The 13,352-nt window shown below is 41.9% G+C and overlaps 1 protein-coding gene across 2 annotated transcripts in view; it reads left to right on the plus strand.

Annotated features, from left to right (window-relative positions):
* Positions 1-3,817: 3,817 nt before the first annotated feature.
* The window catches only part of LOC114151220 (capping protein, Arp2/3 and myosin-I linker protein 3-like), a 42,778-nt gene continuing 33,243 nt past the window's right edge, over positions 3,818-13,352 (plus strand). Inside the window, exons 1-2 of one of the 2 annotated variants that reach the window (XM_028028301.1) lie at positions 3,818-4,065; positions 10,740-10,834. In XM_028028301.1, coding sequence (XP_027884102.1) covers positions 4,008-4,065; positions 10,740-10,834 — 153 coding nt within the window. In that variant the 5' untranslated portion in view covers positions 3,818-4,007. The remainder of the gene's footprint in view (positions 4,066-10,739; positions 10,835-13,352) is intronic. The other variant, XM_028028300.1, reaches the window with a different exon arrangement.

A 13,352-nucleotide genomic window follows, 5' to 3' on the forward strand; every position in this document is an offset into this window, starting at 1 on the left:
TGTGTTTTCATCCTACTCTTTTCCCCTCTGGACACAAATGACGACTGACCTGCCTGTGAAACTCTTGGACTTTGCAGATAACACGCCGCTGTCATTGGCCTGATCCAGTAAGGTGATGAGTCAACATACAGACAGGAGGTGGATCGACGGAATCATCAGGTCCAGTCGATTGTCGCACATTGACAGACTCTGTTGGGAAGACGGCCTTGCTGCTGCAACCCAAAGAAGTACAACCAGTACAATGTTAGAAACAAAAACTATGCTAAACGTGTTTAAGCTTTGATGAATAATATACGATGTGCTTCTTCAGTAAGGACAATTAAAATTGGCCAGTTGATAGGGAAGACAGGTGGAGTTAATTAGAGAGCGATTCTGGAGGAAAAGCTGTTAGAGGCTGCAAAAGACTGAGGAGTAAGCAGAAGTGCACCATCTGACTGGATAATGACCCAAAACATACAGCCGGCGCTACAATGTAATGGTTTAAATCGGAGCGTACGCGTGTTTCAGAAAGAGCCTACAGGTGAATCCAAATGAGAATCTATAACATGACTTGAGAATTAAACTTCACAGATGCTCCTGATTCGGACAGTGACTGAGCTGTTTGATTTTGAATAAGTAAAAGATGGTTATTATACAGAGAACTAATTGAGATGAGTTAAAAACACACGCGGACCACACTTTTTCTGATTTTGTCGTTAAAATAACTTGAAAGCGGGTCATTTAAAAAAAATTATATACCAAATAAAATAAAAATGGTTAAAAAAAACTATTGCGAGTTCGACTCCCCGGTCCCGGCGACCTTTGCCGCATGTCTTCCCGTCCTCTTTCCTGTCTGCCTGCTGTTGCAAAAAATACAAGCCACTGGCGCCGCAAAAACTCTTCGGAGAAAAAAATGGGAAAAAAAGCACAAAAAAAACAATTGTGAGGTGTTGTATTCAGATAAAGATAAGCCTCCATTTCTGTGATGTCAACAGTGATGGCATAGTTACTTAGAAAAAGTAACTTTAATCGGATTACTGATTACTCCTTGAACAAGTAACTTAGTTAGATTACTGACTACTTGATTTGGAAAGTAACTAAGTTACATTAAAAGTAACTTTTTTAGTTACTTTCAGCAGCTGCAAACAACAACGCTGTGAAAATTACATTGATCTTTGCCAAAATTTAATGGCTAGTTATTTTATAATGGTAACGTCAACAATGTGTCTCCATTTATAAGGTTGAACTGAAGGAAGAGGAGGAAAAACAAAGGTACTATTGTAACAGCATAGAGATTTCCAGTGACGCATTACTGACCTCACTGGATGTCAATTGTTGTTTTGTCTCTTTTAGATCCTTCCGTAAAACAGATGTCTAGTGAAAATGTTAATGCACATGAATAAGGGATTGAGTGAACAATAAACGTAGGGGAAATGAAAGGCAACTGTTTTCCGAAGCTGACAAGACGTCTGCTTGTTGCAATAACGTCAGCATGTAACTGTCTGTTTTGTTGCATTACAAAAACGACTGAATGTTTATCTTTATTGTTATTTTATCGATACAACATCAGCGCCATTCATCGGGACCGACATTTTTATTTTTGAAATCGAGGCCAAAATGATTTTTCCCTTCCTCTAGGAAAAGCTTGAACTTCATTAATTCCCCTCCAACATGTATCCTGCGCCATATATTATTTGATTTATTTTCTTTCGAATCCAATATCTTCCTCAAGTTGAGCATTTCTCCCCAGATGCTTTCCACTAAATTTCAAACATCCTTTCTTGTACTTCTCTGCTCAGTGACTCTTGGTGGCTCCATGAACAGATGCACGGCGCAAGCTAGCTGTACTGGAGTACTGCAAGTAGCATGTCAACACTCAAGGTGAACATATTAAATATAACTTTTGATGAGTACATTAAATATTAAAAAACACATTTACAGAAACAAACTGGCAATTTCCAAACCATAAACCAGTATGGTTTATAACCACAAGCTGCTGTTGTTTATGATTTATGGTATGCTAGTAGCACATCATGCTAGTATCAGCTAGCATGCGTGCAAGAGCATTTCTGTGTTTAGTGTGTATAGAATTCTTGAAAAGATTGGTCTTTTTTTACATTATTTAAGTGCGTTATTTAATTGTAGGTCCTTTCCAACAGGTTCTGTGATCTACAATATTTTAAAACATTTGTTAAAATGCCTCTGGTGGTCCCTTTTCAGCTGTACTCTTTGAAAAACCGACAAGTTTCAGTGTCTTAAGTTAAAATCAACCTTGGTTACAGGCATTTGTTTCATAACTTTGTGTCTAAAATCGACAGGGAGCTCACTGGTATTCGTTTTGCACCATTTTTTAGGAACAGAAACATTTAGCTGGCAAAGTAAGATCCATTTGCATGACAGGATTAAGATTTACCATCACACCATTACATTACAGCAACCAGTGAACTATTAATCATGGCTCCCGCCAGCAGCAAATAACGTCATTGCTTTATATTTTCTGCTATTCCACCGCAGGTTTATTTAACATAATTTAGTCTGTATCTCAACCTTAATACAGGTTCTTATGGCAATGTGCCATGTCGAAGCATTTGGATTATAAATCTCTTGATGTACCACTCGGTCTCGAGCAAATGACAAATATTTACTGCGAACACACCGGGCCTCTCTCCATCAACGTCACGGGTACGTCCGAATGAAGCATAAAATTGACCTGTCTGAGACACCATAAGTCATGCATTTAAGAACCTTTTCGTCAACAGATAAAGCCACCAATGTGATGTGTCCCATAGCAGAAACACGTGAAACTACATGCAAGAGATGCACACTTTGTAGCAGAGTTATCGGGTTAGCATGCAGTCGAAAACAAGAGGAGCGCCTAAACTACGATCATCCCAGTCTGATTAATGTCTTCTGTCAACATTAGCATATTAGCAGCTAACAGTAGGCTCCAGATGCTTTGGCCTTAGTTACTGAGTGTGTTTTATTTCTCTTTTACCTCAATTAACGCTGCAAATAACACAGCCACCATGATCGGGGTAAAAATAAAAAGATACGGCAAGTTATTAATAGTCTAGCTGATGGTCCACCGTTAGCTGCTTCCCGAATATTTCAGATATGACGGATTTTCTTTAGATTAGTAGATTTTGCTCTGCTAGACGATAATTAACACGTTCAGCAGAAGTGTGTGTGGAATCTGACCCTTGACACAGGGAACAAGAGGTGTAAATGAAATAAATTCGGCTAAATCAGGACAAATTTTTAAATTGTTCATCTTACTGATGTTGTCTCCTGTTCTCCATTATTTGCAATCATCCTAATTTTGCTCTGCTATGGATAGTACCCCTATAGCAGTGATTCTATATTTAGTCAGGGGTTTTTTCCCCCCTTTGTGGACAGAGTTAATGGTGGTGCTTTCGCAGCTGGTATTGATTTCATTGGATGAAAATGGACTCTCTTTAATTACATATCACTAGAGCCTATTTGTCTTGTCTGTCCTGAGAGGTTTTTAATTGTAACATTTTTGCAAGGAAGTTCTCAGGTGGATTTTATTTATAAAATTCTGGTCACCTCTTCCCAAAATCGTCATGGAGGCGTCCCACCGAAATGTGAATTTATGCATTATGTAGATAATTTTTTGTTTTAAATTGCCTCTTCCTGTTCTCATTCCTTCTCCTTTCCAATTAAATTACAAACTTCAGTCCAGTGTCTGCTCTCACAGGTATCCACGGCAGCCTCCTCATGGCTCAGTGATCCCCTCCTCCACCTCCTCCTCACCACCACCTCCATCATCATCACCATTATTCATCCCTCCACCACCTCCCCTTTCTCTTACATCCCAGTCTCCCCAGGTTCTCTTCCAGGAAGCGGCCAGTCGGATGCTCTGCTGGAATGCCTGGGAGAGAGAGCATCCTCACTGTCTGTTACTGAAAAAGAGAGAGAGAGAGGGAGGGAGAGAAAGAGAGAGAGGTCCAGCGGGAAAGAGGTGGAGGAGAGAGGAAGCGTGGTGGCGGTAGGAGAGAGGAGCAGACATGGCTTCTAAAGAGATCTCAGCCTTTGGTTTCGTCAGTGTGACCAAGGATATGACAGGTGGGTCCTCTCCGTTGTTTAGCTCTCCAAATGATGCCCGCGTGCGGCCGGGGGCGCGCGTGCGGCCAGTCCTCTGGATGCTGTTCTTTTTTTTTTTTTTTTTTTTTTTTTCCTCCCCTCCGCGCGGCTGTCGGAGGCTGAGACCGAGCCGACGCATCGGATGCTCGTCATGAGCTGCACCTTCATGTTTTGTCCCGAAGCTTTCCGGGGCTGGCTGTTTCATTATCAGGGCATGGGGAAGTAATCGTTGATGTGACGGCGAATCGTTCACAGGGTAGAAGACAGGTGCTGCTTTTCTTTAAGTGAGCCCTTCTTACAGGACGAGGCAGTAGAAGAAAAAAAAAAAAATTAAAAAACAAGCCTTAGGCCAGAGAGGGGAAAAAAAAGGGGCGTTGTGGAAATTACGGTTTGCACTCATGGATTGTTGTTCCCCTGCACGTTTTTACTAATGGATATTTTCCAGTGCGATTTTCCCTTGTAGCCGCATGTCTCTGTAGTAATAGGTGTTATTTCTATTTTTGCGACTCGTTTATGTTTGTTTCGTGCACGCAAAGTGCAGAAAAGAGGGTCCTGACAGAGCAGATGTTCACCGTACCTCACCAAGAAGAAGAAAAAGAAGCAGAAGAAGGGATAAAAAAAAAAAATGCAGACCCTGTACAAACCAAGCGGGGGCACACAAGATGCACAAATATTTATTTCTGTCCTCGTCAAACAGCAACAGCTTACATATGTCAAAGTCACAGCTGCGCTCGGATTTCAGCGCTATTGCGCACACGCGCACTCTCGCGCGCGCCGCCTGCACACATGCTCCGGGTGGCAGGGACTCTGCTGCTGAGTTAATTACTCGTAATGGCTCTATTAGGCGCTCTGTGATGATTAATCCGGTGGAATCCCCGCTCCCGAGTTCAGTCACCTGCCGGGCTGCACCGCCCCCTGCAGCCCCGCCTGCGCTCTCCGTCAGGAGAGGCACCTGGTGGCCTGCGGACCCGCAGAAGGTCACCGGGAAGCAGCTAAAGTTACAAATATAGAGGGACTGTTTGTACCGAGGTGCCGTGTACAGAGAGTAATGCGTGATCTTTTTTTTTTTTCTGTGTGTGTATATGCTTTAAAGTAATAGTTTAACTATAAACATTGCTTCCACTAAATGTTTTAATGGCACCTCAACTGGATATATCTAAAAACCATTAGAATACATTGTCCTACACTGGATGAACTAGTTTTAAATGAAGAACCCTGACGAGCTGCAGTATGTAATTGTTATAAAAATATGGGGGGGTTTTGTTGTTGTTGTTGTTGTTTTTGTTTTTTGTTTTTACATATTTCTTGTATTGAGACAGATCATTTGTTGAAAAAAATCGTCAGCAGAAATACACCGCTCCCAATCAGAAACAACCAATCAGAGCAGGAAGGGTCTTAGTGCCTGTCAAGCGACCTTATTTATGCGCTGCTCAATGTGCTAATTTCGGATAAACAATTCACTATTATAGGATAACGGTTTAATCGCCGTCATCGGTGGCTATGTGTAACAAGTTAATTGTATTACTTTAAGTTAAGCTTCAAATTCCACTAAATCCGTCATTATGTGTTATGTAAATTATTTATTTTTATTAGTACCTGTTTGAAGTGAGCAGTTAATGTTTCCTATTGCACTTGAACGCACCTCACGCATTTTCTTGGTTAATTCACGTTTCATAAGTTGTATATTTATATTGGCGATTAAAGGGATATGTCTTTATTTTATTTTATTAAATAAATTAAAGTTACCTGGTCTACACGAGCTGAAATTACATTTTGTTTAAATGTACAGCAAGCTAATGCTAGTTCCCGTGTTGCAGTTATGTAACTGCGCTTAGCTTGATTTCACGCTGTTGTGGCGGGTTTTTCTTGGTCGTTTCTTTTATTTTGGATGTTATTTTCTTGCAAAGGGAGGTGCTTTGGACCAGACTGTGCAGAGCGCTCACTGCTGTTTCTTTTGATACATCGAACGGACAAAATAAAAGACGGTCGACCAAGACGACCTCCTGTTCTATTTGATACACCAATAGAAACGCACGTTTGGACCGGTCACACATGCTAACTAGCCTGAGCATTTGTGGCAGATTGTAGCAAATCATGTAGCAAGGGGGAGGGTGTGAGCAGCACATACATGAGGATGATTCATATCTCTAAGACCCTCCTCCTGGCTCCAATTGGTTGTTTCTGACTGAGAGGTGTATTTCTGTAGATAGTAATAGGATCTCAGAGGAACTTGATGTTTTTTCACAGATTATCTGTCTCATTATTACGACAGTTTTAACTAATATGTTAAAATATTTGAATCTCTGTTAAGATCTGTAAATAGTTATTTAAAGTAAAGGTAAGTGTGCATTTCCTATGTCTCTGTCCTGAATGCGATGGATGGATGGACTTTAAGGTCGCTGTGCATAGACTGACTCCTCTCTCATGCTCGTTCTCTTTCACTTATCCCACAAGTTTTCGTCTTTAGTAGCTGCAATGATCAATTTTATAACCCAAATCAACCATTTGTAAATTGATTTGGTCGCACACGTGTCAGATCGTAATCCTGCTGAAAGACGCAGAGGGAGAAACAAGGAGAATTTAAGTTTTTTATTTTTAAAAAAAATTGGCTGGTATTTCAAAAAGGCTGAGAAGCCGTGCACTCTCGCAAGATTTTCAGTGACATTGAAAAAGGAACTATTATTGGGCACGCATGGGAAACTTTTCCCACACATTATTTCTTGATTTTACACCAAACCTCTCAGGAGTGTTTGTTGCCTCAAAGTTTGAACTTAATCACATCTGACCAAAGCCGACCAGTTACAACCTCCTGCAGAGGTCAGCAAACTTAGCATCCTTGACGGAAAAACGCTTTTTCTGACATGCCTTCCTGACAAACAATGTAGAGTGTATCTATTGGTCGTCATGGAGACTTAGTGACGCTAAGACGCCACTCCTTGCTGCAGATTTCTCACTGTGAGCTTTTTTTATTATTATTATTTTGCATCCTGCTCACTTTGTGCGATGGCAAGATATCTCCTGACCCAATGTAGTGGCCTGTTGCTAAAAGACGAGCCTCTGAGTCATGTCATACTTATCCTCCAGGGAAATTCATTACTAAATTAGTAAATAAATTACTAATTAGAAGCCAATGTATAGTCTGGTCAACCTAAAGTAATTTCAAACCACAACAAACGTTTCAGCTACATTTATTTCAAATAGATCGTTCGCAGTAGCAACAATTGTTCCACTTGTGGTTGGACATTTTTACCCACTGAATAAATCACCCTAAGTTAAAGCTTGCATTTTGTCCGGTAGGATTATGCTACTGCAATAAAAGGCGTGCGTATTTTAAGATTCATTATGTTATCTTTCCTAGGAATGCCAACAGATTCATCCGCGTCAGTGTGTATACGTACATAAAGCAGTTGACGAAGCATGGTAGGAAAATGTAAAGTGCAGTGTGCTCTGCAGGAAATGGGATAAAGTTCTTGATGCAAAACATCAACAATGCTTTTCTTCCCAAAGACTCATTATGCGCCCGAAAGACTTGGCTGTTTCTCAGGCTGTATGAACTTCAGAGCCAAATCCCAGTGCCTCCAGCTTTGCTATCGATTTCCTCATAAACTCATCTGTCGGGATGCTGAGCAGCTACTGTAATTGAGACTGTGAATCATGTAATTCCTTCTAGCGAATGTGCGCTTCTGTGGCAGCGTGCGACTGCTGTGTGCGCACCCGGTGAGTAAAGATGCCGGGCTCGGAGCGGCAGGTCATGAGCTGCGTATGTGCGATTCAGACCGTGGCTGACGGGAACAGATCCCTGTGAATCATGGAGAGTGACGCTCTTGAGGTTACTCTGCGTTTGCTCTGCGTTTGCCCTCTGATGGAGGAAACAAATTTAATGCATATCCAAAACGTTTTTCTTTTTTTTTTAAGAGAAACTCGGAATGCTCTTAGGCTTTCACAATGTCTGTGGCGTTATGCTTATTATTTAGTCAGACATGAATGTTGAAAATGTGATCTTTACCCCAAAATTTGCTGCTACTTTGTGTTTTACAGCAAAGCCAGAGCCGGGCCAAGGCATAAACAAACTAAGCCAATACTTGGGGCCACCAGAACAGCTGGCTGTCTCTTCGGCTGGACAATAAATTAATAACAGTATATATCATGGTTGAGATGTGACCAGTATCAATAAATAATAAGTCAGATAGACTGTTCAATAGTTTCACAGCACTCTGATCCAGAATTGGTTGGCATTCTGGGGGATGTAGGCAGAGGAAAGGTTTTAGTCGCTCAACCTGTCACAGCAAGCTATAAGAAAGGGTTGGTGGCATCAACTCACTCACTCTTTGGTTACCTAGCAACAACCTATCGAATAACTTTCGCTGCAGCAGTTTCAGGTTTCACCACCGCGTCTCATAACGGCTTAAAAATAAATAAAAAAGAACGGCGTGGAGAACGGAGTAATTGCATTACAACGGCTAAAGAGGAAACTAGATGAAACAGAAAAGGTCACGTTACCAGTTAGGCAGTATTTGAGATAATAAAAACAAAAAAAACATGTTGTATGTATGTTGTGATACATTTTTCAGTCGTATCGTCCAGCTCTTATTTCTCATATGTACTGAATTGCATGCTTCCTTCAATTTACTTCACAAGTTGTAGCTCCAATCTGTGAATGACTTCAAATCCAACTTAGCTGTGTTTCAGGTGCAGGTTTTAAAAATAAAAAAGTTAATGAATAGGCTTTGGTAACTGTGTTCAATGACTAGGCTAACTAATATTAGCAAAGCTACAACTGGCCGACTCTAATCCACTGTGACCCAGTCGTAAACTCAAAATCCGACCTTTCTCCAGTCTGTGAATGCAGCACACTAGGGGCTACTAGTTCAAGGTTACTGAAACACTCTTCGGTGTAGGTGCTGTTACTGAGGGAAGAAGACTGGCATTTTTCAGAGCTGAGATATGTAAGAAGCTATAAAAAAAGGAAAATGCATTTGGAGGCATCTGATTTAGGGAGGAGTAGATTACATTACAGGAATGCAGTACATTTCTGCTAAATGTATTAGGGTGAAGGTCTATCATCTCTTGGATCTTTCAAGCTTTTTCTGTCAGGGAATGGGCTAGATTTTGAATTGTTGGCCATTTTAAATGTCCTCTAGAATACATGCAAACATAAAATACCAGACAAAATGTCACACATAGAATGACTTTGATTTAAATTGTTTTTATACTAATATAAGTATATAATCACCACTTATTAGCTAAGAAGGCTGCTCCTATATCATCTTATTGACTAAAATACAAATCAGCAGATTAAATCTTTGACATAGCCTTCTCCACATCCTATCTGCCACGCAGTGTGAATGAAACTGATGGAATTAGATTCCTAATAGGTTTGAAGCATATGTATCATCTTTTTGTTCAATGTTGAAGAGTCATGGCAAACGCAGTTACATGTCACGCTTGACACAAGCCTTAGTTATTGTTTGAAGATGTGAATGCAGGTCTGGTCTCTAATTTTACTGGCTAGTTTAATTAGTACCGTCACATTTTCCCTTTATCTGTATTTGGCCCAGTTATTTTAGCCTGAAGTATGTAAGCTTTTAGTTTTCTAAATGTTTTTAGCCATGTGTTCCTGTGGGCAATCCAGCTGAATTAAAACCAGCAAGTGGAGAAAGCAGGGTCTTCAAATAATCCTGCACAGTAAACACTCTGTCTCTTTTTCTGCTCATCAAAAATAATACTGCTGCTGTTGGAAACGCAAGTGTCTTTACAGTGTAGACGCTGCGTTACTGCTAGACAGTGAGGTGATTTAGAAAACATAAATGCAGACATAATTTGTATGCATCGGAAAGACTGAAAGATTGCATGGTTTAACTTTTACACATTTTGTCACGTTTCAGCCACAATCGTCCGTGTATTGTTATGGAGTTTTATTTGATAGGCCAATACAAAGTAAGTATAATGGTGATATATAGTGAGGCATTATGCATAGTTTTAATTTTTTTTGTATGCGTTGGTATCCAGCGCCTATGAGTCAATACTTCATCAACCAGACTGGATGGAGGTCATATGTGAACAGTCATTTTCAAGTTTTGCTAAAACTTGTAAACTCCTTACAGGTCTTTACTTTGACTGGGCCATTCTAATCCACAGCGATGCTTTGGTCTGAACTCTTTCTACTGTAAATTTAGCTGTCTGTTTTGTATTGCTGGAAGGTGAACGTCTATCCCCAGTCACAAATCTTTTACAGTTTTTCTTCCAGGATTGTTCTTTATTTATCGCCAACCAACACAGGTTTCCTGACCTTGCTTAAGAAAAGATAGTGTGGAGTGTTAGTTTTATTCCATTATAGTCTTGTGGTCTCGTATTTAGGTGACTTCTAAAGTCAATCGGTTACCATTGATTTGATTTAGGGGAATCGGATTAAAAGGGGCTGAATACAAAATGCATGCCACACTTAACAACCACTCTTCACTGGTACGTGTTGGACCGTATCTGCTAAAATACTTTGAAAAATGTCATTATAATTTAACAAAATGTGGCCTGAATACTTCTGCAAGTCATTGCAACTGTATAAATGTATCAAATATGGAGTTTGTCTCACACTAAATGTCTAATGAGTCCAACTTTAACAATATGTTTCTTTGTTTGTTTGTTTTTTTTACTGGCAGAAAGCATCCGGAAGATTATTGATAAATCATCCATCAAGTTCATTTGTAGCATTAAGCTTGACACCAAAAACGGTAAAACAGAGGACAGGATTCTGGTAAGTAGCCTTTCTTCTTCTATCTGCGCTGACTTTATGGGCCTTTTCTGTTAACTCTTGCCAACACATATACTGTATATCATGTATGTTCTGTGTCTTTGAAGTCCAGTCCTGCTGGATCTCTGTCAAAGTGCTGATAGCCACGCCAGCATTATAGCAGCTCCTCGCAGTTTACCAGCCAGAGCAAGCGCCTTGATTCTCCGGTCAGATGCTAACTGCATTAGGGCCGGTGTCCCACATCAGCGGGCGCTGTTGGCAGCCTGGCAGGATAAATATTGGATCTGCAGCGTCTGTGGAAGCGCCTATGGATCCCCTCTGTGTCTGTGAGGCACAAAGTGGAAGCAGTGGGGTGCTTAGCAGCCTTTGATTCTGGGGTTCTTTCATCAGAGAATATGGGGCAAAGAAGGAAATCTCTGCTGGAGCGAGGGGAAGCTGAGCAAGCTATCCAAATAAAATCTGGGGCAGCTATCCTCTTACACCGTGGACCGGAACTCGGACCGGACCGAGGATGAATGCCGCCTTTTGCGAGATGCAGTCCTCCTCCGCCTTGCAGGGCGAGGTGGAAGGGTATTCGCGGGCATATCGCAGACACACACTGCACAGAGGCGCTTTACTGTTGGTGCTGCAGTACAATCAGAGCCGTTTCCCTCCTGTTTATCAGGGACTCCTGTTGCTTCTTCATTCCTTCCTTGAGCAAATGAGCTTCTTCGCCTTGGCAGCTCAAAGCTCCACTCAGTGGACGCTTTAATGAATCATCGTGTGGCGAGAATGGGCAGTTAGGAGAGTTTTGGCGTACACAGCCTTTGATATTCAGACTCTTTGATTTGTGTATCTGCCAAAAAAAATGAACATCTTTCCCCGTAATCTCTTTCCAGTTCCTGTCTCATTTACTGCTTCCTCTCAAAAACTAAACTGGAAGGCAAGGGTTCTCACTCCTGCTGGGCGCACACAGAAGACAAGAAAAAAAAAAAAAGAGATTGGAGCTTGATCACATGCACTGGCCTGGCATTTGGCACAGGAAAAGGAAGGATAAATGTGTTTATATTTCATTAATCCAGGGAGTTTTAAGGAAGGTAGAACCCTAGCTAGCTAGCTTGTGGAGTCGATGCATGTTTCAGGATGGGATCAGTGGTTTCCCTCCATCACCACAAGTCACGTCAATTTATTTCTGACATAAGCTTCCTCTGAACATTCAGACAAAAGAAAAAGATTAGAGTATCAGTCCAGCAGCAGGGTTTTACAACGTCATAAGAATGATGAATGCACGCTCTCTCTTTTGATGCAAAATGCTCAGATAAGAGTCTCTCTCGCCTGCTGCCTCAGCCTGATTTACCTCTATTTACTCGTACGCGCTCTCTTAACAGCCCGCTGTAACCCAGACTCATCACCGTAATGTGATCCAATCTGGTCTTTCTAATCAACTCCTTCAGACAGCCTTTGAAGCGAACCGCAGACTCCTCCCCTCCCGCCCCCCGCCGCTCCTGCCTCACCCCACCCAGCGCTCCTTCTCTCCATCTCACAAGCACATTTTGCTGTGTGGGTGTTAAAGGGCTGTCAGTGCATGCTTCAGACAGACCCGTGTCAAGCTCCTCTCAACGAAAAAACAAGAGAGCAGAGCAGGAGAACACTAACTTAATTACTGCTCTATCGCTGGGGATAGACAACGTGGGGTCGATTTAGGTGTGGGTCGGCATGCTGTGTCCTCTAGTAAGGGGGTGGATAGGGTGTTTTAAGCGGGGGCCATCCGAGAGAATAGAGTAAATGATTGGGAGCGACGGAGCAGAAGAGGGGAAGAGAAATAGCAGAGGGCAGTACTCAGGGGCTGGCAGAGAGCAGCAAAATGCCAAAGAATCACTCCCCTTTGTTTGACTTGATGAAGAGAGACACACTGACTTTATTCTTTTGGAAAGGTGCGTTTGCAAAAAATAGGAGCTCCGTCTCTCAGAGGCTTGATCGTATTTAACCCGGAGGGTTCGTTACGCAAACGTGTTTCGCAGAGGTATTCAGTCAATAGCTGCAGACCTCATTCACAGAAGAGGTTTTTGTTTCCATGGCCAAGCAGCTTCAGTCACCATCAGATGCGGCGGTGTAAACCTGCTGCCACTGGAGTGGAGAGCAGGGGAGATGTGTTCTCTGGACAAATAGCCAATCACGCCTCTCCACCTGGCAGTCTAAGGGATGGGTCTGAATTTGTGAAAACGACTCTTGCCTGACTCGTTTGTCTCAAGGTTTGGTTCAGAAGGGATAATCCTGTTTCTCAGGAGTTGATCTTGGACTCTTAGTTCCAGTGAAAAGACGTCTTAATACTTCAGCATACCAAGGCATCTTCCACAGCTTTATGCTTTGGAAATAGTTAGAAGATGGCCCGCTCTGTTACAGCATGATTGTGCACCGGTCTGCAAACCGAGGTCCATTAAGACATGGATGAGTGAGTTTGCGGTGAAGAACTTGACTGGTCAGCAGTCCTGACCTCGACCTGATCCAGCGTTGTTGGGGTGAATTGGAGTGGAAACTGCGA

Source organism: Xiphophorus couchianus, chromosome 9 (assembly GCF_001444195.1).
Source record: "Xiphophorus couchianus chromosome 9, X_couchianus-1.0, whole genome shotgun sequence".
Taxonomy (NCBI): Eukaryota; Metazoa; Chordata; class Actinopteri; order Cyprinodontiformes; family Poeciliidae; genus Xiphophorus; species Xiphophorus couchianus.